Consider the following 25,802-nt stretch of genomic DNA (forward strand, 5'->3'; position numbering starts at 1 on the left):
ATTTCGGAAATGTCATCCCCATATCTAATTTATCAGCTGTTGTCAACGCTGAAATGGGTATGACATCCGGGCATTTAAAGTATACTTGATAATCAAAATGTCACATACTATAATTTTTTCTTCTTCATATACTCAAACAGCCTACTATTTAGGACGCTAGTATGGGCATTCGGGCATGTCCACTGATCAGAGAAAGAAAGAGGGAGAAGAAAGAGGGAGAGCAGAGGGGAAAGCACAGACAATAGTGGGTATGGGGGACAGAGGTGACTTACTGATGTCTAGTGTATGAAGCTTTGTCAGACGTCTATAAGACTACAGTGTGCTCTTATTCCAGGCCAATAAGACTGGCCCCTCAATGCAGTCTTTGTACCAATAAATCCTCATTGACACTGAGGGTCAGAGCTCAGAAAACACCAAGTTCAACTTCTCACTGTATGTAAGTTACACTGTGTCCATTCTCAAAACACAGAAGTTTTATACTACATTTACAGTATAGCAATATACATATATTGTATACAGTACAGTATACAGTACGTGTATTAGCAGAGCCAGATAGTACCACATGGTAGTATTGTAGTGCAAACAGCAAAGCACCAGCAGAAAAGCTAGCCTAGAGTGGGGGTTGTGACTGCATGTGAGGGATAGCTTGTCTCTGGCCCTGTGGGGTGTTTGGCAGTTCACAGTACAGTACAGTATGAGACTCATGGAATACAACACAGCTTCACGCACAGGGGCATGAAAGAGGTGACAAGGACTTGCTGAGTGCTGACACATTAACAGCGATTGGTGCTAGTTGACTTACCAGCCAAAAGACATGACAGACCCCTGGTACTATAGGGCAAGGCAGGCCTCCAACAAGAGTATAACTCTCCCCAGTCACAGAGGGAGACGGGCAGGCAGGCAGAGTGGTGGGGCCATAGCCAGCCAGGCAGAGTTGTGGGTCCAGACGGGCAGGCAGGCAGATGTGCAGGTGGACAGATGGACGGACAGGGAGTCTTTCAGAAGAACAGCTACTGTGAAAAATTAGACACCAGTTCTGATTCATGCGAAAGCAGAAAAAAACTTCTGTCAAAAAATATAACCAGAGTTATTTTCCCTTGCAGTGTAAAACCCTAAATATACAGTGCATTCGGAAAGTATTCAGACCCCTTGACTTTTTACACACATTGTTACGTTACAGCCTTATTCTAAAATTGATTAAATATGTTTTTTCCTCATCAATCAACACACAATACCCCATAATGACAAAGTGGAAACAGGTTTTTAATTTTTTTGCAAATGTATTGAAAATAAAGAACAGAAATACCTTATTTACATAAGTATTCAAACCTTTTGCTATGAGACTCGAAATTGGGCGCAGGTGCATCCTGTTTCCATTGATCATCCTTGTGTTGAATTCAATTGACTGGACATGAGTTGGAAAGGCACACACCTGTCTATAAGTACAGAGAGATCTTTGATGAAAACCTGCTTCAGAGCCCTCAGGGCCTCAGACTGGGGCTAAAGTTCACCTTCTAACAGGACAACAACCCTAAGCACACAGCCAAGACAATGCAGGAGTGGCTTCGTGACAAGTCTCTGAATGTCCTTGAGTGGCACAGCTAGAGCCCGGACTTGAACCCACGATTGAACAATTTGTTTAATCAGCTGTGTTTGCTTGGGATGGAGAAAAAGTGTGACACCACTCCGGCCCCCGAGGACTGGAGTTGCCCATCCCTGCTGTAGGGGGTCCATATTTGAGTTGTATCAGCTTGAAAATGTTGAGTAACGCCCCCCACTAAGCCATGGCTACAATATAATGTTCCAGTATGCCTTTTCAAGTGAATTGTAGTTACCACCATGACTGTATTTGTTAGCAACAGAGACATGGCCTTAACCAAGTGAGTTCCTAGGTGAATGTTATCCTGTTAGTGTTTAGGGGGCGCTATTTTCACTTTGGGGAAAAATCGTGCCCAATTTAAATGGCCTCGTACTCTATTCTAGATCGTACAATATGCATATTATTATTACTATTGGATAGAAAACACTCTCAAGTTTCTAAAACCGTTTGAATTATATCTGTGAGTAAAACAGAACTCATTTTGCAGCAAACTTCCTGTCAGGAAGTGAAAAATCTGAAATCGAGGCTCTGTTCCAGGGCCTTCCTATTCATTTGCTTGAAATCTATGGATATACATGCACTTTATACTTCTTCCACTAGATGTCAACAGGCAGTGGGAGGTGGAATGGGGTGTCTAGCTTGATCTGAGGTCGAACAAGAGCTCTTGGAATGACGTGACCCCAAATTTCCTTTGTCCAGCAAGGCGCGGGAAGGAACCCTGGATTGCCTTCTGAAAAGCTTTCGGTATAGACGGCTAATATCTCCGGCTTTGATTTTATTTGATACATGTGATAATATCATCGTAAAGTATGTTTTTTCAATATAGTTTTATCAGATTATTGAAAGTTTATCGGGAGTTTTGGCGGTTTCCGTTCTCTGCGTTTGGTGAAGATGGACAGCTTCGTGCCACTTGGCTAGCTTTGGTTGCTAATTCAACAGGAGAAAAGGACATTCTAAAACCAAACAACGATTGTTCTGAACAAAGGACCCCTTGTACAAGATTCTGATGGAAGCTCAGCAAAAGTAGGAACCATTTATGATGTTATTTCGTATTTCTGTGGAAAATGTTTAGTACTATTTTCCGCCCTCATTGCAGGCGCTGTCTCGCTATAACGTAAGCTGTATGTCGTACTAAAGTTATTTTTTGAATTCTAACACGGCGATTGCATTAAGAACTAGTGTATCTTTCATTTGCTGTACAACATGTATTTTTTAGTAAAGTTTATGATGAGTTATTTGATTAGATTAGGTGAGTGTCAGAAATATATCCGGATAATTTTGTGCAGTTTGGCTACGTATTCACATTGTAAAACCACGATTTGTACCGCTAAATATGCACATTTTCGAACAAAACATATATGTATTGTGTAACATGATGTTATAGGACTGTCATCTGATGAAGTTTGTCAAGGTTAGTGAATAATTTAATATCTTCTGCTGGTTTTTTGCGATCGCTACCTTTGCGGTGAATGAATGCGGTTGTGTGGTTGGCTATTGTGGTACGCTAATATAATGCTATATTGTGTTTTCGCTGTAAAACACTTAAAAAATCTGAAACATTGGCTGGATTCACAAGATGTTTATCTTTCATTTGCTGTACACCATGTATTTTTCATAAACGTTTTATGATGAGTATTTAGGTATTTCACGTTGCTCTCTGTAGTTATTCTTGCTGATTCGGTGCTATTTGTGATTGTAGCTGCAATGTAAAACTATGATTTATACAAAACATAGATTTATTGTATAACATGTTATAAGACTGTCATCTGATGAAGTTGTTTCTTGGTTAGTGACTAATTCTATCTCTATTTGGGGGGTTTGTCCAAGCTACCTGTGCTGTGAAAGAAATGTCTGTGCTTTTTTGTATTTGATGGTGAGCTAACATAAATATACGTGGTGTTTTCGCTGTAAAACATTTTAAAAAATCGGACATGTTGGCTGGATTCACAAGATGTTTATCTTTCATTTGCTGTATTGGACTTGTTAATGTGTGAAAGTTAAATATTTAAAAAAATAACAATTTGAATTTCGCCTTTTCAGTGGAATGTGGGGGGGGTTCCGGGGCTAGAAAGGTTATCATTATAATTAAACTCCTCTTAAACATATCTCACAAGACCTTATTTGGAGTAGCCTTAAACTCATGGTTTACAGTCCACATTAGGCCTGCAAGTAGGGTTGAACAATTCCAGTAACTTTAGCAAAATGTTCAGAATGATTTCCAGAAATCTTCCAAGGAAATCTTCCAAGGAAAAGGAATCTTCCCAGGAAAACCTGGTAATTTGCAAGTGAGTTTTGCAAAGTAATGTGTAATTTTTATTCACCCACAACCTGCATTAATAATGACTGCCAGGGTTAGAACTGTGGAACAACCATTTCATTAACCTCTTAAAGTCTAAGCCATTAAATGTGGCCTTTAATACTATAGCCCATAGAAACACATTGAATAACACATTCATAAATGGCAAAAAAAGACAGTCAAAAAATAAATCATAAGAAATAAGGTTTTGAAGTATCTGTCCTATAACTAGGATTTCAGGAAATATATATATATGTTATAACCCCTTATTTGTTTCCACAAAACTACCTCTGTACTTCCATTTGTTTGTATGGGTTACCTTCAGAAGAGTTGTAGAGCTAAATGGAGAACACCACTTTGTTCGCGAGAGTGGTCATAATAGTTTGCAGGCCAAATCGTTCGGACGATACAGACCTGAGAAGACCTATGTTTGGGATGTCTCACGGTCTGACAAACACTGCTGTAGGTCGGCCACCTTTCACTGCAGACACAAAAGGCCGACATAGGTGGATGCGGTGGATTGAGACGTAGCCCATGCAAAAATTTTATAATACTTAGATTGACGCACGGGTGCAAAAATAATTATCTTTGTGTAGCATAAGATTAATCAATCAATCACTCAATGTACATGCAAAAACATTAAAAATGTTTGTTTTTTTAATCTACCTGCCGTAGTACATGCTGGGGAAAAAACTCAATTTGTTATCATAACTTGAAAAAAAAATTTTGATGTGACTTTCTCATTTAGTTTTGAGTCAGTTCCACATAAACATGTAAGTCCCCACATTTTGGTGTACAAAGCGCTCTGTGAACGCCGTAAGGTCCCGTGCCCTATAGTTCCAAAAATCCTCATCTGTCTGCTCTCTGTTTCAGCTCTCTCAGCAGTGCAGACTTGAAGTGTCCGGTTTCAGACCCCACATTTGCATAGGGAGTGACGTGTCACAATTTCTGGCCTATCCAGACAAATAATACATTCTCTTCCTCTGGGCGAGTGAGGCCAGTCTAGGAGACGGCAAATGAATGGTGACAGTCTGACCTAACGAGTCCAGCCATTGTGGTTTCATCTTGCTGTGATATTCTCAGCCGGATTTAAAGCTCTCAACATGAAAAAATACTAAATCATTTCATAGAACTGGTCACAGACAGACAAAATCACCTCCTGCTTAAAGATGAAGTTGTAATGAGTCTGCACACATTTGAATGGTGTTTCTGTGCCACTCAGTGGACATTGAGGAGAAAATTCCCTGTCGTCAGTTATATGAAATAGTGCCAATATTGTACTGTCACTAAGTATGATCATATTTATTTTACAGTGATTAAATTCACTTTTGTTGAATTGGAAAAACATAATTTATGATTAGATTTTTCATATTTTCATAATATTTGTACTATGTTTGAGCTTGTGTCCTCAAAAGTGAGTACACCTCAGCAACTACTTTTACCAGACAGGTGAGTTCTAGACCATTCTAAAACTATGCAATTGTACCAGTTATTGTTTATGCCCTATCATTCAAGTTGACTTTTCATTGACTTTGAGTTCAACTTACTAGAAGTATTTGAGTTAAATGCCTTTGGGTTTACAGTGTGTTTATCCATCAGGGCATGTTTTGAGGTCAATATTACAAATCATACAACCCTGCATGAGAAGTGGAAGGAGCCTGTAATGTTAACTGTGTATTGAGAGAGTGCCTACTGCCCTCCTCCCTCCTTCTCCAGCAGTGCTGGCTGTCTGGCCATACGGTATCTCAGGGAAGTGGTAGCCTTCCCTGCGCCGCGTTTCAGCATTCCTCCTTCCCTCTCTCCTTCCCTCCTCCTCCCCGTCTTCCCCTCCTCCTCCCGAGAGAGGCCCCATGGCGGTGTAGCACCATCGGGTCAACGAGTGCAGACCATTACCCACAAGTTACCCATTACCTCTGGCGCAGGCTAAATTTGAATATGCAGTGCTGCTCCTTTAAGACGCTGAAACAGGAGTCAACTGAATGCACTTGGACTGAGACACAGAGGCAGCCAAGATGGAGAGAGAGAGAGAGGAAGAGCGATTGAGAGAGAGAGACAGAGAGAGTCCAGTAGGGGAGGGAGGGAGGAAAAAGAGAAGCTCATTCCTTCCCTGCCCCCCGCTACAAAGCTGTTAAGTTGCCATTATTCATGTGGTAATATTATGGGTGTCGGTTTGCTCACTGCACCACTTGCAGAGAAAAGGATTATTGTTGCTAGGAGAGGAGAGGCGCAGCCTTCTCTCATTGGCCACCAGGAAGCGTTCGACGGCCCAATGAGAGCCTTCCCCAGCATCAGTAGGACAGTGGAGCAGAGCAGCCCGCACATGCAGACCTGATTAATATGTCAGACATGTTTTATGTGTTATAGTGAATCAGAGACTAGATGTATTGGAAAGACTGCGGTAGGGAGGGATGGTGTGTGTGTGTGTGTGCGTACATGCAAGCGTATGCATGGGATGTTTTAGGAGTGCATGCATGTGTGTACAGTGTGCCTTGGCCTATGGATGTACATATGTGTGTGTCTACAGTTTGTAAGTGTAGGTGTGTTTGGATGTCTGTCCGTGTTCCCGAGTGCTTGTGGAGAACCTGGGTTTATGTACTTCCAAAAGAGCTAACACATGTAGGCACACGAAGGCTGATACACACATACATGCACCGCAGGCACGCACGCCTACACACACACACTACTATACTGTGTCATGGCTGGGATCTTCACATGAGCTTAGTCGTGAGTCTCTGCTGCACAAAGAGACACAGATGTCAAATCATGGGCATTAGGAGATCATGTGCTTTGTGAGTAATTATATTTTTCGTGTCATCGCACTGACAGCGCCGCATGGCCATGTCCAGATTCCTTTTGCCTAAAACGAGAAAGGAGGCACATGGGGTCGAAATACTTCCTTGATTATTCATCAACCTTATTTAGAAAAGTTCCATTTATACTCAAAGTTCTTTGGGTTTGGCACCTTCGTCTCTGAGCCCACATCCACATCCCTCTGGGTAGCTCAGCTCTGGTCTATGTCCATGGACAATTCCTTCCAACAGAATACACCTCAGGGCCAACTGGCGACAAGACAAGTTGGTAGGCTACAGCTCTCAGTGTGATGAAGACCTCACTCTCAACCTTGTCTGTCACTAAGGCCTGGATAGTAACAATATATCACAGACTTGTATCCTTTTTTAAACTTAAGAGTTGTAAGTGTAAATGTACTCATCAAGCCCTGTTTGCAGTTTCAAAATACATGAGACTGCCTGTGTGTATATTACAGATCCCTCCTCTACTTACAGCGTCTAAGAAGCATTTTATGCCATTTCTATATAACTCTCATCAAGCTGGTCCTGTTCTATTTTTCCCAACTTGATTTTCGTAAAGTTACATAATGATAGTGATATTGACCTTGGAGTGAGTGCTGCTCATTCCCAAAGCTACCCTCTTACAGAGAGACATGCGTCCTTAGAAAAAGGGTTCCTAAAAGGGTTCTTTGGCTGTGCCAATAGGATAACCCTTTAAAGAACCTTCTTTGGTTCCATGTAGAACCCTCTATGGAAAGGGTTCTGGAACCTTTTAGGTTCTAGATATACCTTTTTTCCCCCCAAGAGTGTAGATGTACTCCTATTACTCCTAAGTCGTTTTGTGTGTTTTGTCCACCTAAGCATCACCATGGCAACACACCTTATGTGAGACAGATACAGCTCTCACTGTCTGAAAGGTCAAGGGTAGAATGTTAGGGATCAGGGTCAAGGCCATGAGGTCACATGTGCCTGTCTCAGTAAGATCACCTGACTATTCCTTCCCCATATACAGAACAGGACTATATGTACTTGTACAATTACGTTACAAATGTTGTACATTATTCAGTCTTGCTAGAAATTCTTTGTATGCCAGTATACTGTATGTGTAATAAAATCATATAGTAGCATAAGAGCAATATAATCACTCTAAACAAAGAATACATGTTTATCATTTGTAATAACAGTCATACCAATGTGTGTGCTCTGTTCTAAGAAGCTACAGTATTGGCACATTTCTATAGCACTCCCCAAAGTTTGAATGGCAGATAACAGTGAATGTGCTTATTTGGCAGAAATGATGCAGCCAGCATTATTAGCTAGATTTAGAGCTTAGCTTCTTAAGTGGTTGCGTTCCAGAGCTGAAACTAGCGGTGAGGAAAACGAGAGAAATCGTTCAATCCTTTTGTTCTCTCCTCTGTGGACATGTGCTTCTGTCCTGTGTGTGTGTGTGTGTGTGTCTGTGTGTGTGTGTGTGTGTGTGTGTGGGTGGTGGTGGTAAGACGGCAGGGTGGGCTCCCAGTGCAGGTGTTTGGGGGGGATTTGAAGGGCACAAACACACACACAGCTGTGGTTACCTCCCGCCTCACCTCCTCCATGCTTTACCGCCAGATCATGAACCTCATTCTGCTATGCTGCTTCCTTTTATGATTAACTATTTAATTATCTCTCTCTCTCTCTCTCTCTCTCTCTCTCAACACCATCTAGTACGGGGCATCTGTACGTTGAGGCTACTTTCTTTATCAACTTTTTTTCTCATACATAAGAGAATTAAGTTTCATACTTTATAGCCAGTCTTACAGGCACTGACTGATCTTCTCCACACCTACAGACATCAACCCTGCACATCTGCTCACCTTCCCTGACCTCTACTGGCTATACAGTGAATCACACTGTGGTGATTCATATTTTTTACAGTAGGATCCTGAGCTTAGATTCAAGTGGGTTTTCACTTATCCATAGCCCCATTTATAACTGGTGCTAACATGGGTCGTTTGTCTTGATTTTGTCCACATTCTGATTGTGTCCAAAAATGTGAGCACAATCAGAATGTGGATCAGGACAAAGGACGCATGTTAGCACAGTTATAAGCAGGTTTCATGAAGTAATGAGTTGCTATGAGTGTTTTTCAAATCAAAATCAAATGAAATCACATTTTATTTGTCACATGTGCCGAATACAACAGTTGTAGGTAGACCTTACAGTGAAATGCTTACTTACAAGCCCTAACCAACAATGCAGTTTTTTAAAAATATATACAAAATAACAAATTAGAATTAAAAATAAAACAAATAAACAACATTAAGAATAAGAATTAAAAGTAACAAATAATTCAAGAGCAGCAGTAAAATACGAATAGTGAGGCTATATGCAGGGGACACCGGTACAGAGTCAATGTGCTGCGGCACCAGTTAGTCGAGGTAATTGAGGTAATATGTACATGTAGATAGAGTTATTAAAGTGACTATGCATAGATAAAAACAGAGAATAGCAGTAATGTAAAGGGGAAGGGGGGGCAATGCAAATAGTCTGGGTAGCCATTTGATTAGATGTTCAGGAGTCTTATGGCTTGGGGGAGAAGCTGTTTAGAAGCCTCTTGGACCTAGACTTGGCTCTTCGGTATATCTTGCCATGCGGTAGCAGAGAGAACAATCAATGACTAGGGTTGCTGGAGTCTTTGATTGGTATATATAATGTGTTGATTGAGTATGGAAGTTGTGAATGTAGATAGGCAACGTTTTTGCCCGTCGTCAACAACAGCACCTTTCTGTCTCTGTCTGTCTGTCACTCTGTCTATCTTTGATGATGTAGATAGATGGCAGTGTGCGACCAAGGCTCAGTTCTGACTCATCCCAACACTCTGTGTCTGTTTGTCTGTCTGTCTGTCTGTGTTTGTAGCCTGCATTCTGATATATGGGTGACAGTGAGAACTCAAAATAACCAGGGTGAAAAAAGAAGCACCTTGTAGAAATGGATGAACAAATACAGAATAGAGGAGACTGACTCTTCAGTCCTGGGTCATTCCACGAAAAGAGTGCGTTTGATATTTTAAGTAGAAATTGTGCACCAATATTGAATTTCAAAAGACTGTTAAAATAAGACCAGGCACCACACCCTCATTGTTCCCCCCCCCCCCCCCTTAATCAAATCACAATCTCCTTTTACTAGTTTAATGTAAACACAATTATAATATTTTTTTAATCAAAAATTATGCTGAAATATGTTATCGCCTCATTTACATATTTGTATAACATTTATCAGAAATGTTTTTATAAAAAAAATATTATATTAAATATGCCCATATTTGCAAATTGCACAAATCCATTTTTCAGGACTGGTTGAAGTCAGCCTAAATATTTGGTTACATTTTGTTAAGACAGCACAACATTTGGTGAATGCAGATGCTTCTGAAGCTGAGAAAAATTTGTTGGTGTGTGAAAGATTCTGACTTTCGGGAAATGGAATTAAAGACAAGTACACCGAATTTAGACTACCAAACCACAAATGCATATTTAGACCCAATCACCATCTTTTAAAATTAAGTTACTAAATATAGTTTAGTATGTAACACTATGAAATTGTCTTTTAAAGTATGTGCAATTTTATGTAGTGAGCTTTGAAATTATTGATGTATGTCCATTTTAAAGTGGTTCAAATTCATTAAAATGTTGATGACCGTAGTATGATGGCACAATTCCCAATCTGGCTCTCAAACCATCACGGTCACCTAATAATCCCCAGTTTACAATTGGCTCATTCATTCCCCTCCTCTCCCCTGTAACTATTCCCCAGGTCGTTGCTGTAAATGAGAACGTGTTCTCAGTCAACTTACCTGGTAAAATAACGGATAAATTAAAATAAAATAAAAATGTAAATGCTAAACTAAAGAATTAAAAACAAAAAAAATGATCACGTTTTTACATTTTCATTTTTTATATTTAATGTTTGGAAAGACTAATATTAATAGACCAAAATACCAACAAATCTCAAAATTGATAGGCAGATGCAACATTTTTATTTCAGCCTGTGGTCTGAATAAAGACTTGCTAAAGTGGCAAAATTTTGTGAACTGAACCCCTACAGTTTTTACCATCATTGTAAACCCCAAGTTATTTTGTTGTTTTGACAAAGTCATTCCTGAAGATTATTCATTTCATATTAGTGATTCATTTAATGAGTCTGTCCCTCATTTTAAGGTCAACCCTATCGTTTTAATCTGGCAAAAATATTTTATCAAAATAAACATTGAACATCTAATAGTGTCTTGTTGAAATGCTCTTGCTAACTGCAGTTCTGTACAGGATCTCCAGCAATAGTAAAATAAACTAAGCTTTATCTATGAGATACAATAGTAAACCTATGACATTGTTTTCAAAACCATAACATAAGTTACAATTTAATATGCAGTGCCTTCAGAAAGTAGTCATACTGAACCAGGTTTTCCTCTAGGATTTTGCCTGTGCTTAGCTATTCCATTTATTTTATTCCCCACAATTATTTTTATATATATTTTTTAATGTTTTATATTCTGTACAGGCTTCCTTCTTTTCTTTTTGTCACCTAGTTTAGTATTGTGGAGTATGTACAATATTGTTGGTCCATCCTTAGTTTTCTCCTATCACAGCAATTCAACTCTGTAACTGTTTTAACAAGTCACAAAGTAAGTTGCATGGACTCACTCTTTATGCAATAAATTATTTCTGAATGACCTCATCCCTGTACCCTACACATACAATTATCTGTACGTTTCTCAGTTGAGCAGTGACTTTCAAACACAGATTCAACCACAAAGACCAGGGAGGTATTCCAATGCCTTGCAAAGAAAGGCACCTATTGGTAGATAGCAGACATTGCATATCCCTTAGAGCATGTGAAGTTGTTAATTACATTTTGGATGGTGTATCAATACACCCAGTCACTACAAAGATGCAGGCATCCTTCTTAACTCATTTGCCAAAGAGGAAGGAAACCACTCAGGCGACTTTAACAGATAAGAGTCGAAGCCAGGTGAGAGTGGGGTTCTACTAAACTATATGGAATTGTTTTAAGAAGGTCATACCAAGGCTCATTTTGCTATTTGATTTTGAATTTTCACCCCCTAAGGTCGATGTCTACGCCCCCACGGAAATCGAATTAGCATAATAAAAAAATCCCCATTGGATGCATCTCAATCAACCGCAACTGCCTATGCAACACTTCTGCATCTGTTGTGAAAGGTGACAGAGCTAGAGGTGGTATTTGTCAGACCATGAGACACTCTGAAAATAGGTCTTCTCATAAAATCAGCTGTAGTGTCCGAACGGTTTGGCCTACAAACTATTATGACCCCTCGATGAAAACAGGAGGCTCTCACGAACACAATTGAGTTCACAATTGAGTTCTCAACTGAAGTCGGTATAGGTAATCTGACAACTTCTGTCTCTAGCGTCCAAACAGTTTTAGCTATACACTAATATGACCCCTCTGTGTAAAGGTGAGACGCTCACGAAGACTCGTCTGAAGGTCTCCCGGTACCAGTCTAAATGTTTTTTTATGGAAGTATACATGGAGACTGTTTATTGACAAAAATAAGAGGTTAAATACACGTAAAAAAAATATTTATATTAAGAAGGTTTCCTGATCTTTCTTATATCTCTCAGATATAGACACTTAAGAACAAACTTCCTTTAGATTTTTTGGGGGAGACTAGCTGTTGTTCCATGCAATGAATCTGTTATTCATTGCGTTTGTATGGGCTAATAGCACTAAGGACAAATACAATTTTTCATCAAATATTATTATATATATTTTTTGATATGTCAAGCAGTTTTAAGCAAATTTTTACTCTTGAACTTATTTAGGTTTACCATAACAAAGAGGTTGAATACTTATTGCCTCAAGACATTTCAGATTTCATGTTTTATTAATTTGCATGAGGGACTGGTGCACTTCACAAAATAGATGGCATCATGAGGCAGGAAAATGACGTGGATATATTGAAGCAACATCTCAAGACATCAGTCAAGAAGTTAAAGCTTGGTCGCAAATGGGTCTTCCAAATGGACAATGAACCCAAGCATACTTCCAAAGTTGTGGCAAAATGGCTTATGGACAACAAAGTCAAGGTATTTGAGTAGCCATCACAAAGCCCTGACCTCAATCCTGTAGAAAATGTATGGGCAGAACTGACAAAGCGTGTGCGAGCAAGGAGGCCTACAAACCTGACTCAGTTACACCAGCTCTGTCATGAGGAATGGGCCAAACTTCACTCAACTTATTGTGGGAAGCTTGTGGAAGGCTTGTGGAAGGCCTTTGAAGATAAAGACTTCAAAGGCAATGCTACCAAATACTAATTGAGTATATGTAAACTTCTGACCGACTGGGAATGTGATGAAAGAAAAAAAAGCTGAAATAAATCACTCTCTCTACTATTATTCTGACATTTCACATTCTTAAAATAAAGTGGTGAGCCTAACTGACCTAAGACAGGGGATTTTAACTAGGATTAAATGTCAGGAATAGTGAAAAACTGACTTTAAATGTATTTGTCTAAGGTGAATGTAAACTTCCGACTTCAACTGTATATACTGTATTTTATACCATCTTTTGCACCTTGCCTATGCCGCTCGGCCATCGCTCATTCATAGACTTACATGTACATATTCTCATTCACCCCTTTAGATTTGTATGTATTAGGTAGTTGTTGGGGAATTGTTGGATTACTTATTAGACATTACTGCACTGTCGGAACTAGAAGCACAAGCATTTCGCTACACTCACATTAATATGTGTACGTGACAAATAAAATACGATTTGATTTACAGTGGTCTAACAGTGATGTGGACATACTCAGTATTAATATCCCGAAAGAATGGAATGATCTGACACATGCAGCTAACAAAAATATATTGAAATGTCTGTTCTACCCAAAATAACAACCTACCTATTGCATCATTATCGTAAAAATAGAAGAAGCAAGTTGTAACCGGAAAAAGTAAGGAACTTGTCTGTCAGCCCTGCATTAACTTCTTGCAACTATAGGGGGTGCTGTTCCGCATTAGCATATTTGGGTCTCCAAATTAAACTGCCTCGTGCTAAATTCTTGATCGTACAATATGCATATTATTGTTATTATTGGATAGAAAACACCTTCTAGTTTCTATAGAAGTTGGAATTTTGTCTCTGAGTGGTACAGAACAATTTCTACAGCACTTTTCATGACAGGGTTCAGATTTCAGAAATTTTTACCCCTGATCTGGGGTCTGTTTTTAAGGCGACAGTGAATGCTATGAAGAAACCGACACTGCTACGCTTGTGTTAGTCATCACGTTTTGAATGAAATCTATTGCACAATCCCAGCCATTATAAAACCACAAAATGTTTAGGGACCGCCCTTTCTCGTCGTGCGCCTGAAGCGTGAAGGCCATCGGACTTGCCTCGTTCCAAATCGTTGTCTAACCAGCAATATTTCTCCGGTCATGTTTTCAGTCGTTATAGTTGTTAAAAACATCATAATGTAGTTAATTTGAACCGTTTTATAGCAATTATATCCGTTTAGTGCGATTTTGAGGAATTTCTTTTGTTGTGCACTCTGAAAGTTTGGACACGTTTTGGGGTCCCGTTCGATCGTTAGTGGATATTTCGAAGGACAGAGGACATCTATCGACCAAAAGACGTTTATAACATAGAAGGATACATTGCCCAAGAATCTGATGGAAGAACAGCTCAAAGTAAGCAATATTTAATATGATAATTCATGTTTCTGTCGAAATATTTTAAACCGCATATTTCGCCATTTTGTTTGGTATAGCTTCACTTGGCCAACCCTGTATTGAAAAGTAAGGATAATTTAAAAATGTAATCAGCGGTTGCATTAAGAACTAATTTGTCTTTCGATTGCTGTCAACCCTGTTATTTTTAGTCAAGTATATGATTAGCTTTCAATAAACTAGATCACTCTGATAGATGACGTCAGACATATTGAGGCTTGATTTCCTAGTATTTTTATTTGTGTAACCACGGTTTGTATGGCTAAATATGCCCCTTTTCGAACAAACTGTTATATGTATATTGTAAAATGATGTTACAGGAGTGTCATCGGAAGAATTCTGAAGAAGGTTAGTGAAAAAAAATAATATATTTTGGCGGTGATTACGTTATAGCGCTCTTTGGCTGGAATCGATGCTCTGGTAACGTTTGCACATGTGGTATGCTAACTTATCGATTTATTGTGTTTTCGCTGAAAAACGCTTAGAAAATCTGAAATATGGTCTGAAATCAAAAGACTGGGTTCTTTCCATTGCTATGCTTTGTCTATTTTTATGAAATGTTTTATGATGAGTAAATTGGTCATACACGTTGCTCTATCTAGTAATCTAGTCGATTTGTGATGGCGGTGCAATTGTAACTGTGATTTCTACCTGAAAATAGCACTTTTTTCTAACAAAAACTATCCTATACCATGAATATGTTATCAGACTGTCATCTGAAGAGGTTTTTCTGGTTAGTGGATATCAATATCTTAGTTGGCCGAATTGGTGATAGCACCTGAAGGAGTAAGAAACTGATGGAGTTAGAATAGTGGTGTATTGCTAACGTGTTTAGCTAATAGATTTACATATTTTGTCTTCCCTGTAAAACATTTTAAAAATCTGAAATGGTGGCTTTATTCACAAGATCTGTATCTTTCATCTGGTGTCTTGGACTTGTGATTTAATGATATTTAGATGCTACTATCTACTTGTGAAGCTATGCTAGCTATGCTAATCAGTGTGTGGGGGATGGGGGGTGCTCCCGGACCCGGGGTAGAGGCTCGTTAGAGGTTAAAGACCAAAATTAGATAAAGAAAATTGTGATAAAATAAAAAAAAGTATCCTGTTTAACTTAAGGACCAAAAAATTGACAGATGTGCCTTATAGCTTGCAAAATAGTTGGGAAGAGATTTTCGATGTACCGATTCCATGGCACATGGTTAATGAACTGACGACGACACTCCGGACTATGGTCCGTCGTTGGAGGTTCCGGACTGTGGCCCGTTTTTGGAGGTTCCGGTCTGTGAACTGTCGCCGGACGCTCTGGACTGGGTACTGTCGCCGGACGCTCTGGACTGGGTACTGTCGCCGACGCTCTGTACTGCGAGGCGCACTGTACCTCCCATCACCCCGAGAATACCATCCCCACAGTGAAGCATGATGGTGGCAGCATCATGCTGTGGGGATGTTTTTCATCGGCAGGGACTGGGAAATGGTCAGAATTGAAGGAATGATGGACGGCGCAAATACAGGGAAATTCTTGAGGGAAACTGTTTCTGTCTTCCAGAGATTTGAGACTGGGACGGATGTTCACCTTCCAGCAGGATAATGACCCTAAGCATACTGCAAAAGCAACACTCGAGTGGTTTAAGGGGAACATTTACATTTCTTGGAATGGCCTAGTCAAAGCCAGACCTCAATCCAATTGAGAATATGTGGTATGACTTGCTGTACACCAGCAGAACCAATCCAACTTGAAGGAGCTGGAGCAGTGTTGCCTTGAATAATGGGCAAAAATCCCAGTGGCTAGATGTGTCAAGCTTATAGAGACATACCCCAAGAGAGATGCAGCTGTAATTGCTGCAAAAGTTAGCTCTACAAAGTATTGACTTTGGGGGGGCGGCGGGGGGGGTGGGGGGGGGTGAATAGGTTATGCACTCTCAAGTTCTGTTGTTTTGTCTTATTTTTTGTTGTTTCACAATAAAACATATTTAGCATCTTAAAAGTGGTAGGCATGTTGTGTAAATCAAATATACAACCCCCCCCAAAAATCTACTTTAATTCCAGGTTGTAAGGCAACAAAATAGAAAAAATGCCAAGGGGGGTGAATACTTTCGCAATCCACTGTAGAGCCGAATATATCGATAAAAGTCTCCTTGTCCGAGAGAGATTAACACAGTTATCAAAATATAACGCCAAGGAAAGCCTACATGAAACACACACCTTGTTTGAAGTGGTTTTAATATCCCCTATGAGAAAAATGTATGAAAAATAATTGGGACCATTTACATGTTTGACTGCTAGGTTTTATGGGTATTATGATGCATCCACTGTGGGGTTCTATTGTAAATTAAATTACAAGTCAATTTATGCTTGATCCGAAAATGTGGTCGGAGACTTCGTATGAAAGCCCTGATGTCTGCGGAGGCTTTTTCGCAGTAAATTCTGTATGGCCACTTCAGACATTGGATTGATCATGCAGAGCCTTTTATCTGGAGATTACATCCTGGTCTTTGCAACCACCGAACTGCAGTACCACATTACGCCAGAAGAGATCACTCATAACACATGAGTAACATGAAAAACAAATCATTTTGGAGAATGTCACAACTTACAGGGACATTTATAACCCTGTTACACCTGGACCACTAACACTCCCTCAAGGCTTCTCATAATACCTGAGAAGCCTAGAAGAAATATGATTACTTTTATTTAAATAGGACATCCATGTAGGTTGATTGGCAGAACATTCAGCACTGTACAATAATACACCCACTGGAACTCAAGGTAGGAACATAGGATGACTGAAAACGGAGTTTGTATGTTTATTGGATTGGAAACAGAGAGACAGGAGAGGCAAGAAGAGTGTGCTGAAAGACCCTTGGTCAGATTTCACTTCATGCTCTAAGACTCGCAGTGGTACATAGCGTTCTGAAGGAAGCAGCTTAGACCGTTAGAGTGGCTAGACCACCCCAGGCCATTGGTGGCTTTACTATCAACTGCATTTAATTCAATTTATATATCAATAATATCAATGACTGATAAAGGTCAGAAAACAAATGAGAAACTTTTATAGTATCACTTTTTATTAAAAATGTACCACAGAACATAGTAAAACAATTTGTATAAAAGTTACAAAAAATACAAAAGATTGTTACTGGTTAAAGATGCACCCTTGGGATATACATGCGTAACTTAATGTAAAGTAAGGCATCAGATTCTGCACTGTAAAAAGTAATTAGTTCTGCTAACAATTATTTTATGTGGAAACCAGTTGCCTAGAACCATTTGAGTAACCTAACTCAGAGTATTTCAGTGTTCAATACTTAAAGTAATAAAGTGACATCACCACCCATCTGGTCTTCTTAAGTTGTAAATACTTAACTGTTTAATGTTTTATGAACTTTTTGAAACTAAATTGCATGATGTATTCTGATCTATAACGATTGAAGTTACTTGAACATGGATATTTGTTGTAGTGAATGTACACACTTACAGTCTCTCTCATAGCAGATTTCGAAAAGGAGTTTGATAAAGTACATTTAGAATTTATATATAAATGCAAGGATTACTTAAATTTCGGTGAATCTCTTGTACAATGGGTTAAAGTTATGTACAGCAACCCCAGGTGTAAAATAGTAAATAATGGTTCCTTAGAAAGTTTTGAGCTTTTAAGAGGAGTAAAAGGCTGTCCATTGTCTCCCTATATATTTATTATGGCCATCGAAATGCTAGCCTTTAAAATTTGATCCAACAAGAACATCAAGGGGTTAAAATCAAAAATGTGTCGATGTATGCCGATGACTCAAGTTTTTTCTTAAGTCCGCAATCTGGATCCCTGCACAGTCTCATTGAAGATCTTGATCACTTTTCTAGCCTCTCTGGACTAAAACCTAATTAGGACAAGTGTACCATATTACATATTGGATCGTTAAAAGTCAGTGTTTACACTACCTTGTAGTTTACCAATAAAATGGGCGGAAGGTGAAGTAGACATACTTGGTATTCATATCTCGAAAAATATCAATTAACTTACCACAACCAATTTCAATAGAAAGTTTGCAAAAATAGATAAGATTCTGCAACCATGGAGAGGTAAATACTTGTCTCTTTATGGAAAAATCACATTTATTAACTCTTTGGTCCTATCACAGTTTACTTACTAATGGCATTGCCTACTCCAGACGACTTGTTTTTTAAAATCATATGAGCAAAAAATATTTCACTTAATTTGGAACGCTAAACCAGACAAAATAATTAATATGCGTTTTGGGGGCAAAAAATATTAAATATTAAAGCATTAAACCTCTCACTAAAAGCTTCACTTATACATAGATTATACGTAAAACCAAAATGGTTCTCCAGTAGATTATTAAGAAAGGTTAATCCTTTGTTCAAAAATTGCCTTTATACAGAATACAACTTCTCATTTCCGACTAATTGAAAATGAAACTTTGTTTAAAGTATCGCCCTTTCATAAACAAGCCATACAAAGCTGGTTACAATTTCAATTTTACCTTCCAGAAAAGACAGAACAAATATTATGGTTAAACTCAAATACTGATTAATAAAAATGGTATTATATGTATTATTGATATTATGAATAGAAAAAGTGGAGTTAAGTAACATATGCAGCTATCAAAAATATATGGGAATATCTGCTCAATCCAAAGTTACAACCAATTGATTGCAACATTACCAATGGCAAGGGGAAGAGGGAGAATGTTTGGAACTTGTTTGTCTGCCATATACTAAAAGATACAAAATTGGCTGAAAATGATTGGCATAAATAGAAAAATATACCAGTTTCATTTGAAGGCAAAAATGTTGACCGCTGCGCCATACAGGTTGCAAAATAAATGGGAAGAGATTTCCGATGTACCGATTCCATGAAACATGGTATATGAACTGATACAAAAAAACAAAATTTGATTCAAGACCGACTTTTTCAATTAAAATTATGATACAAAATTCTTGCCACCAATTTCATGCTATATATATAGGGCATACAACAATCTCAGCACTGTAGATTTTTCTGCGAAGAGATCATTTATTGTGGTATTGCCCCTATGTACAGTAGCTTGTTTTCAATCACAACATTGACTTAACATTAACCTTACAAAGAGCAGTGTTGGGCAATTTGGAAAGCCATTGTCAATCAATCAATAATATAAGAATAATCATAGGGAAGGTTTTCATCTTTAGGTTACAATCTGTGGATAATATGCGATTAGAAAGGTTCACAATTCATGTGTGATTAAAGAGCTTGTGTTTGGTAATGTATTATTATTATTATTATTATGTGATTGCTCTATATAAAAGTACCATGTGTGTAAAATGTATATGTAACATGTGTGTATAGAGCGTATTCAGACCCCTTGACTTGAATGGTAAATAATGTATTGTCATTTTGGAGTCACTTTTATTGGAAATAAGAATAGAACGTTTCTAAACACTTCCATTGTACATTATTGTGGATGCTACCATGAATATGGAAAATCCTGAATGAATCGTAAATAATGACAAGTGAGAAAGTTACAGACACACAAAAGACATGCTAACCTCTCACCATTACAATAACAGAGGAGATTATCATTTTTTGGGGGGGGGTATATGCTATTTCTGCATCTAACTTTCTCACTCATCATTATTCACAATTCATTCAGGATTATCTGTAATCATGGTAGCATCCACATTTTAAAGTATAATTTAGAAGTGATTATAAACATATTCTATTCTTATTTACAATAAAAGTGACTCCATAATGACACAATACATTATTTACCATTCATTTCTATTGGGCACAAAATAATCTGAGGGAGGGAGGGAGGAAGGGATGGGTGATTGTTAGGTCAGTAATGCTGATCTAGGCAGTGGGGTTGAAGGTACCATGGAAACCGTAGGGAATATTGACAGGCACTTCGGCTCTCCCCAGCTCCTCCCATGTCTTGGCATCCAGAACCAGGAGGAATGTACTCTTATCCTGCACAGAGAAATAGAAGCTTCTAGATTCATCTACATCAACACTGTAGAACATTCTAGATTAACCTCTATCAACACTCTAAAACATTCCAAATTAATCTCTATTAATACCATATCCGTAATGCACGCTTCTGAAATGCTGTAACTTGTGTCTAAAATAACTGAGGTTGCTACCCAGTGAATATCGCCATTTGACCCTAATGAGTGGATGAGAAAGGTGAACAACCTGAACAGGCTCGTTGTGTGAATATTATTGATGACAAGTTCCATTTTTACGTTGACAATGGTAGTCAAAACCACACTGTTTAAACTTTTTTCACATTTTCTGTAGCCATTTATGCATTTACACAAAAAAAATGGAAGATTTGGACACTGAAAAGCACCTAAATTGAACGCAGCGGCTGTACAGTAACATGCTTTACATGATGTTAGAGCTCAGAGTCTCGCTTCACAGCACTATATATATGAAATATATAGCCAATACGTTTTGTATTGAATAACAGTGTAATTTACACTATGATTTCAGTTAGAAAACATTTTCACAATGAAGAGTTAGCCTGTGCTTGTCATAAGCTGTTGTTGCAAGGTTGCCATAAAGTGTTTCTTTACATGACCTTTGACTGTTGTAAAGCCGAGTAGTGAATCTTCTCAATAAAAATGATGATGTGGACATCTAGTGGTGACATTAGGAACTGCATGTTACTGCATAGTTTGATTTTGGTGCAGTTTCAGATTTACTTTGAGACAAAGTTTAATTCATTCAGCCCTTTTTGTTTATTAGTGTGCTTGTGGAGCTTCAGCATCAACACTTCTGTATTTTTATCCACTGCCAAAAATAGGTACAACTTAAAAATGTGTCTAAGAAGGTAAACTGAACAAGTGTTTTGTATTTATATATAAAGTGAATTCTTATTCCACATTGTATTGTTACAGCTTCAATTAAAAATGGATTGAATAGATCTCACCCATCTACACACAATACCCCATAATGACAAAATGAAAGCATGTTTTGTTAGACATTTTTGCAAATGTATTATATTAAATAAAGACATCTAATTTACATATGTATTCACACCCCTGAGTCAATACATGTTAGAATCAGCTTTGGCAGCGATTACAAAGGTGAGTCTTTATCGGCAAGTCTCTAAGAGCTTTGCACACCTGGATTGTACAATATTTGCATATTATTATTATTTTTATTCTTCAAGCTCTGTCAAGTTGTTTAGATTTTCGAACCAATTTAAGTCAATATTGTAACTAGGCCACTCAGGAACATTCAATGTCATCTTGGTAAGCAAATCCAGTATATGGTTATGGTCCTGCTGAAAGGTGAATTTGTCTCCCAGTGTCAGTTGGAAAGCAGACTGAACCAGCCATATCCTCTAGGATTTTGTCTGTGCGTAGCTCTATTCCTTTTATTTTTATCCTGAAATTGTCCCTAGTCCTTGCTGATGATAATCATTCCCATAACATGATGCAGCCACCACCTTGATAAATTAAAATTGGAATATTTAGTTAATAAATGATCATTTTGAGCACATTGTGTAATAAAGACGGTTTGTGTCTCATTCCATTTCTAAAAAAAGTAATATAAAATCGGTAGATATATTGGTAAATGATGACTTTTGCCTCCCTAAAATCCCATATCGGTTGGACTGAATTTTGTTGTCTGAGAGGAAAATGCTGTAAATTACAAGGACTGTGCATTTTGGAAGATAAGAAGTTGAGGATTATAATAAATACAGATTTGATGATACAAGCATGAGTCCAAAAGTGCATTTCACATTTCCATATCGTAAAACTCATGTAACGTTTATGATCACTACCTTTCATGTACAGTTACAAGATGACATGATGTTATACCCTGGGTTGTCCTGAACAGAACAGCCTGTTTGTTTTATTGTGAGGAACATTTGCTACCGACCACACATCAGAATGCACTCATGACTCCATTCTATGCACACCAATTACGATCTGCTTCTCCGAATTTCCTTGTGAAAGCCTAACACTGTAAGATCATATTTGATCATTTCGCTAGTCATGTGTGCGATATAATGACCCATGACCTTTACCTCAGTGGGCGTGACCACCACGGACAGGATGACCCCATCGTCCTCCTCCACGGCGTCTGGCGAGGGGACGAACACAGGCTCTGAGGGGAACAAACCCTTCTGGTACCACACCTTGAGACAGAGAGAGAGCAGAGATGCAAACTGGGACCCCAAAAGGTAAACATGGGCAATCGTTGAAAAGTGAAAGATAATACTTTTTTTCTTCAGAGAACAACAAGTACATAATATACATTTTATTAATCTCATTACTCCTAACTTCCCAAAACACAACAGACAGAGAAATGAGTGTCCCAGGGAATGGGGAACGGGGGAGTTGGGCTCTTTGGTCTGCGTTTAAGGTTTATCATGACATGCAACGATAATCTCAGTCTTCCCAGAGAGGAATACATAAGGCACAATCACATCTTTTTTTTGTTGCCAAATTACTTTTTGTCGGTTTTGTTTTTCCAGGTTTGGGATTTTTTTCTGATTTTCACTCTCGTAATCACACATTTTTAATAGAAACAAAACCAAATTGGATGTTCTAAGTCCACAACAATGCTTAAACCTTAGAGATCAAATTAAAATTACAAGAGGGGATTGGTCATAAACCCTCAAAGTTCAATAATGGGGCTAAAATGGCAGCCATCTTGGTCAGAGAGAAATCCAAAAACGAATCTAATGTATGGCAGTAACGCATATGTGATGCATTTCCAGCTTTTACTGATGCAGGAAAATAAAAGTAAGGCATGTGATGTATCAGAAATTGTGTATTAGAATTATAGTCAACGTAAAAAATGTAATTTGATTTTAAAGTCAGTTTATATGGGTTTTATACACATTTCCTGTATAAATTGCCTCTAAAAAACATGTAAACATACCATAAATGTCTCATAATCCTTGAATGAGTGTCCAAACTTTTGACTGGTACACTACTGTTCAAAAGTTTGGGGTCACTTTGGGGTCCTTGTTTTGAAAGAAAAGCACATTTTGTGTCCATTAAAATAACATAAAATTGATCAGAAATACAGTGTAGACATTGTTAGTGTTGTCAATGACTATTGTAGCTGGAAGCGGCAGATTTTTCATGGAATATCAACATAGGCGTACAGAGACCCATTGTCAGCAACCATCACTCCTGTGTTCAAATGGCACGTTGTGTTAGCTAATCCAAGTTTATCATTTTAAAAGCCTAATTGATCATTAGAAAACCCTTTCGCAATTATGTTAGCACAGCTGAAAACTGTTGTTCTGATTAAAGAAGCAATAAAACTGGCCTTGTTTATACTAGTTGAGTATCTGGAGAATCAGCATTTGTTGGTTCGATTACAGGCTCAAAATGTCCAGAAACAAAACTTCCTTCTGAAACTCGTCAGTCTATTCTTGTTCTGAGAAATGAAGGCTATTCCATGCGAGAAATTGCCAAGAAACTGAAGATCTCGTACAACACTGTGCACTACTCCCTTCACAGAGCAGCGCAAACAGGCTCTAACCAGAATAGAAAGAGGAGTGGGAGGCCCCGGTGCACAACTGAGCAAGAGGACAAGTACATTAGAGTGTCTAGTTTGAGATACAGACGCCTCACAAGTCCTCAACTGGCAGCTTCAGTAAATAGTACCTGCAAAACACCAGTCTCAATGTCAACAGTGAAGAGGCGACTTTGGGTTGCTGGCCTTCTAGGTAAAGTTGCAAAGAAAAAGCCATAGCTCAGACTGGCCAATAAAAATAAAAGATTACGATGGGCAAAAGAACAGGGACACTGGACAGAGGAAGATTGGAAAACAGTGTTATGGACAGACTAATCTAAGTTTGAAGTGTTCAGATCACAAAGAAGAACATTCGTGAGATGCAGAAAAAATGAAAAGATGCCATAGGAGTGCTTGATGCCATCTGTCAAGCATGGTGGAGGCAATGTCTGGGGGTGCTTTGGTGGTGTTAAAGTGGGAGATTTGTACAGGGTAAACGGGATCTTGAAGAAAGAAGTCTATCACTCCATTTTGCAACGCCATGTCCTTTGGCGCTTAATTGGAGCCAATTTCCTCCTACAAAAGGACAATGACCCAAAGCATAGCTCCAAACTATGCAATAACTATTTAGGGAAGAAGCAGTCAGCTGGTATTCTGTCTATAATAGAGTGGTCAGCACAGTCACCGGATCTCAACCCTATTGAGCTGTTGTGGGAGCAGCTTGACGTATGGTGGAGGCAGGGCTTTCTCCTATAGAGCTCCATTTTTATGGAATGGTCTGCCTACCCATGTGAGAGACGCAGACTCGGTCTCAACCTTTAAGTCTTTATTGAAGACTCATCTCTTAAGTAGGTCCTATGATTGAGTGTAGTCTGGCCCAGGAGTGTGAAGGTGAACGGAAAGGCACTGGAGCAACGAACCGCTCTTGCCGTCTCTGCCTGGCCGGTTCCCCTCTCTCCACTGGGATTCTCTGCCTCTAACCCTATTATAGGGGCTGAGTCACTGGCTTACTGGTGCTCTTCCATGCCGTCCCTAGGAGGGCTGCGTCACTTGAGTGGGTTGAGTCACTGACGTGATCTTCCCGTCCGGGTTGGCGCCCCCCTTGGGTTGTGCCGTGGCGGAGATCTCAGAGATATCCCTCTAGTGGTGTGGGGGCTGTGCTTTGGCAAAGTGGGTGGGGTTATATCCTGCCTGTTTGGCCCTGTCAGGGGGTATTGTCATTTGGGGCCACGGTGTCTCCCGACCCCTCCTGTCTCAGCCTCCAGTATTTATGATGCAGTAGTTTGTGTTGGGGGGCTAGGGTCAGTCTGTTATATTTTGAGTATTTCTCCTGTCTTATCCGGTGTCCTGTGTGAATTTAAGTATGCTCTCTCTAATTCTCTATTTGTATCTCTTTCTTGGAGGACCTGATCCCAAGGACCATGCCTCAGGACTACCTGGCATGATGACTCCTTGCTGTCCCCAGTCCACCTGGCCGTGCTGCTGCTCCAGTTTCAACCATTCTGCCTGCAGCTATTGAACCCTGACCTGTTCACCAGACGTGCTACCTGTCCCAGACCTGCTGTTTTCAGCACTCTAGAGACAGCAGGAGCAGTAGAGATACTCTGAATGATCGTCTATGAAAAGCCAACTGACATTTACTTCTGAGGTGCTGACCTGTTGCACCCTCAACAACCACTGTGATTATTATTATTTGACCCTGCTGGTCATCTATGAACATTTGAACATCTTGGCCATGTTCTGTTATAATCTCCACCCGGCACAGCCAGAAGAGGACTGGCTTCGTAGCCTGGTTCCTCTCTCGGTTTCTTCCTAGGTTCTGGCCATTCTAGGGAGTTTTTCCTAGCCACTATGCTTCTACACCTGCATTGCTTGCTGTTTGGGGTTTTAG

General features: G+C 39.1%; 1 protein-coding gene across 2 annotated transcripts in view; it reads right to left on the bottom strand.

Moving 5' to 3' along the window:
- Window positions 1-19,438: 19,438 nt before the first annotated feature.
- Window positions 19,439-25,802, bottom strand: part of bco2a (beta-carotene oxygenase 2a) — a 107,914-nt gene continuing 101,550 nt past the window's right edge. For both annotated transcript variants that reach the window (XM_070434673.1, XM_023969128.2), the window contains 2 exons: window positions 22,467-22,577; window positions 19,439-20,395 (listed from right to left, as the gene is read on the bottom strand). In XM_070434673.1, the coding sequence (XP_070290774.1) occupies window positions 20,279-20,395; window positions 22,467-22,577 (228 nt within the window). In that variant the 3' untranslated portion in view covers window positions 19,439-20,278. The remainder of the gene's footprint in view (window positions 20,396-22,466; window positions 22,578-25,802) is intronic.

This window comes from Salvelinus sp. IW2-2015, linkage group LG23, assembly GCF_002910315.2.
Source record: "Salvelinus sp. IW2-2015 linkage group LG23, ASM291031v2, whole genome shotgun sequence".
In the NCBI taxonomy this organism is placed as follows: Eukaryota; Metazoa; Chordata; class Actinopteri; order Salmoniformes; family Salmonidae; genus Salvelinus; species Salvelinus sp. IW2-2015.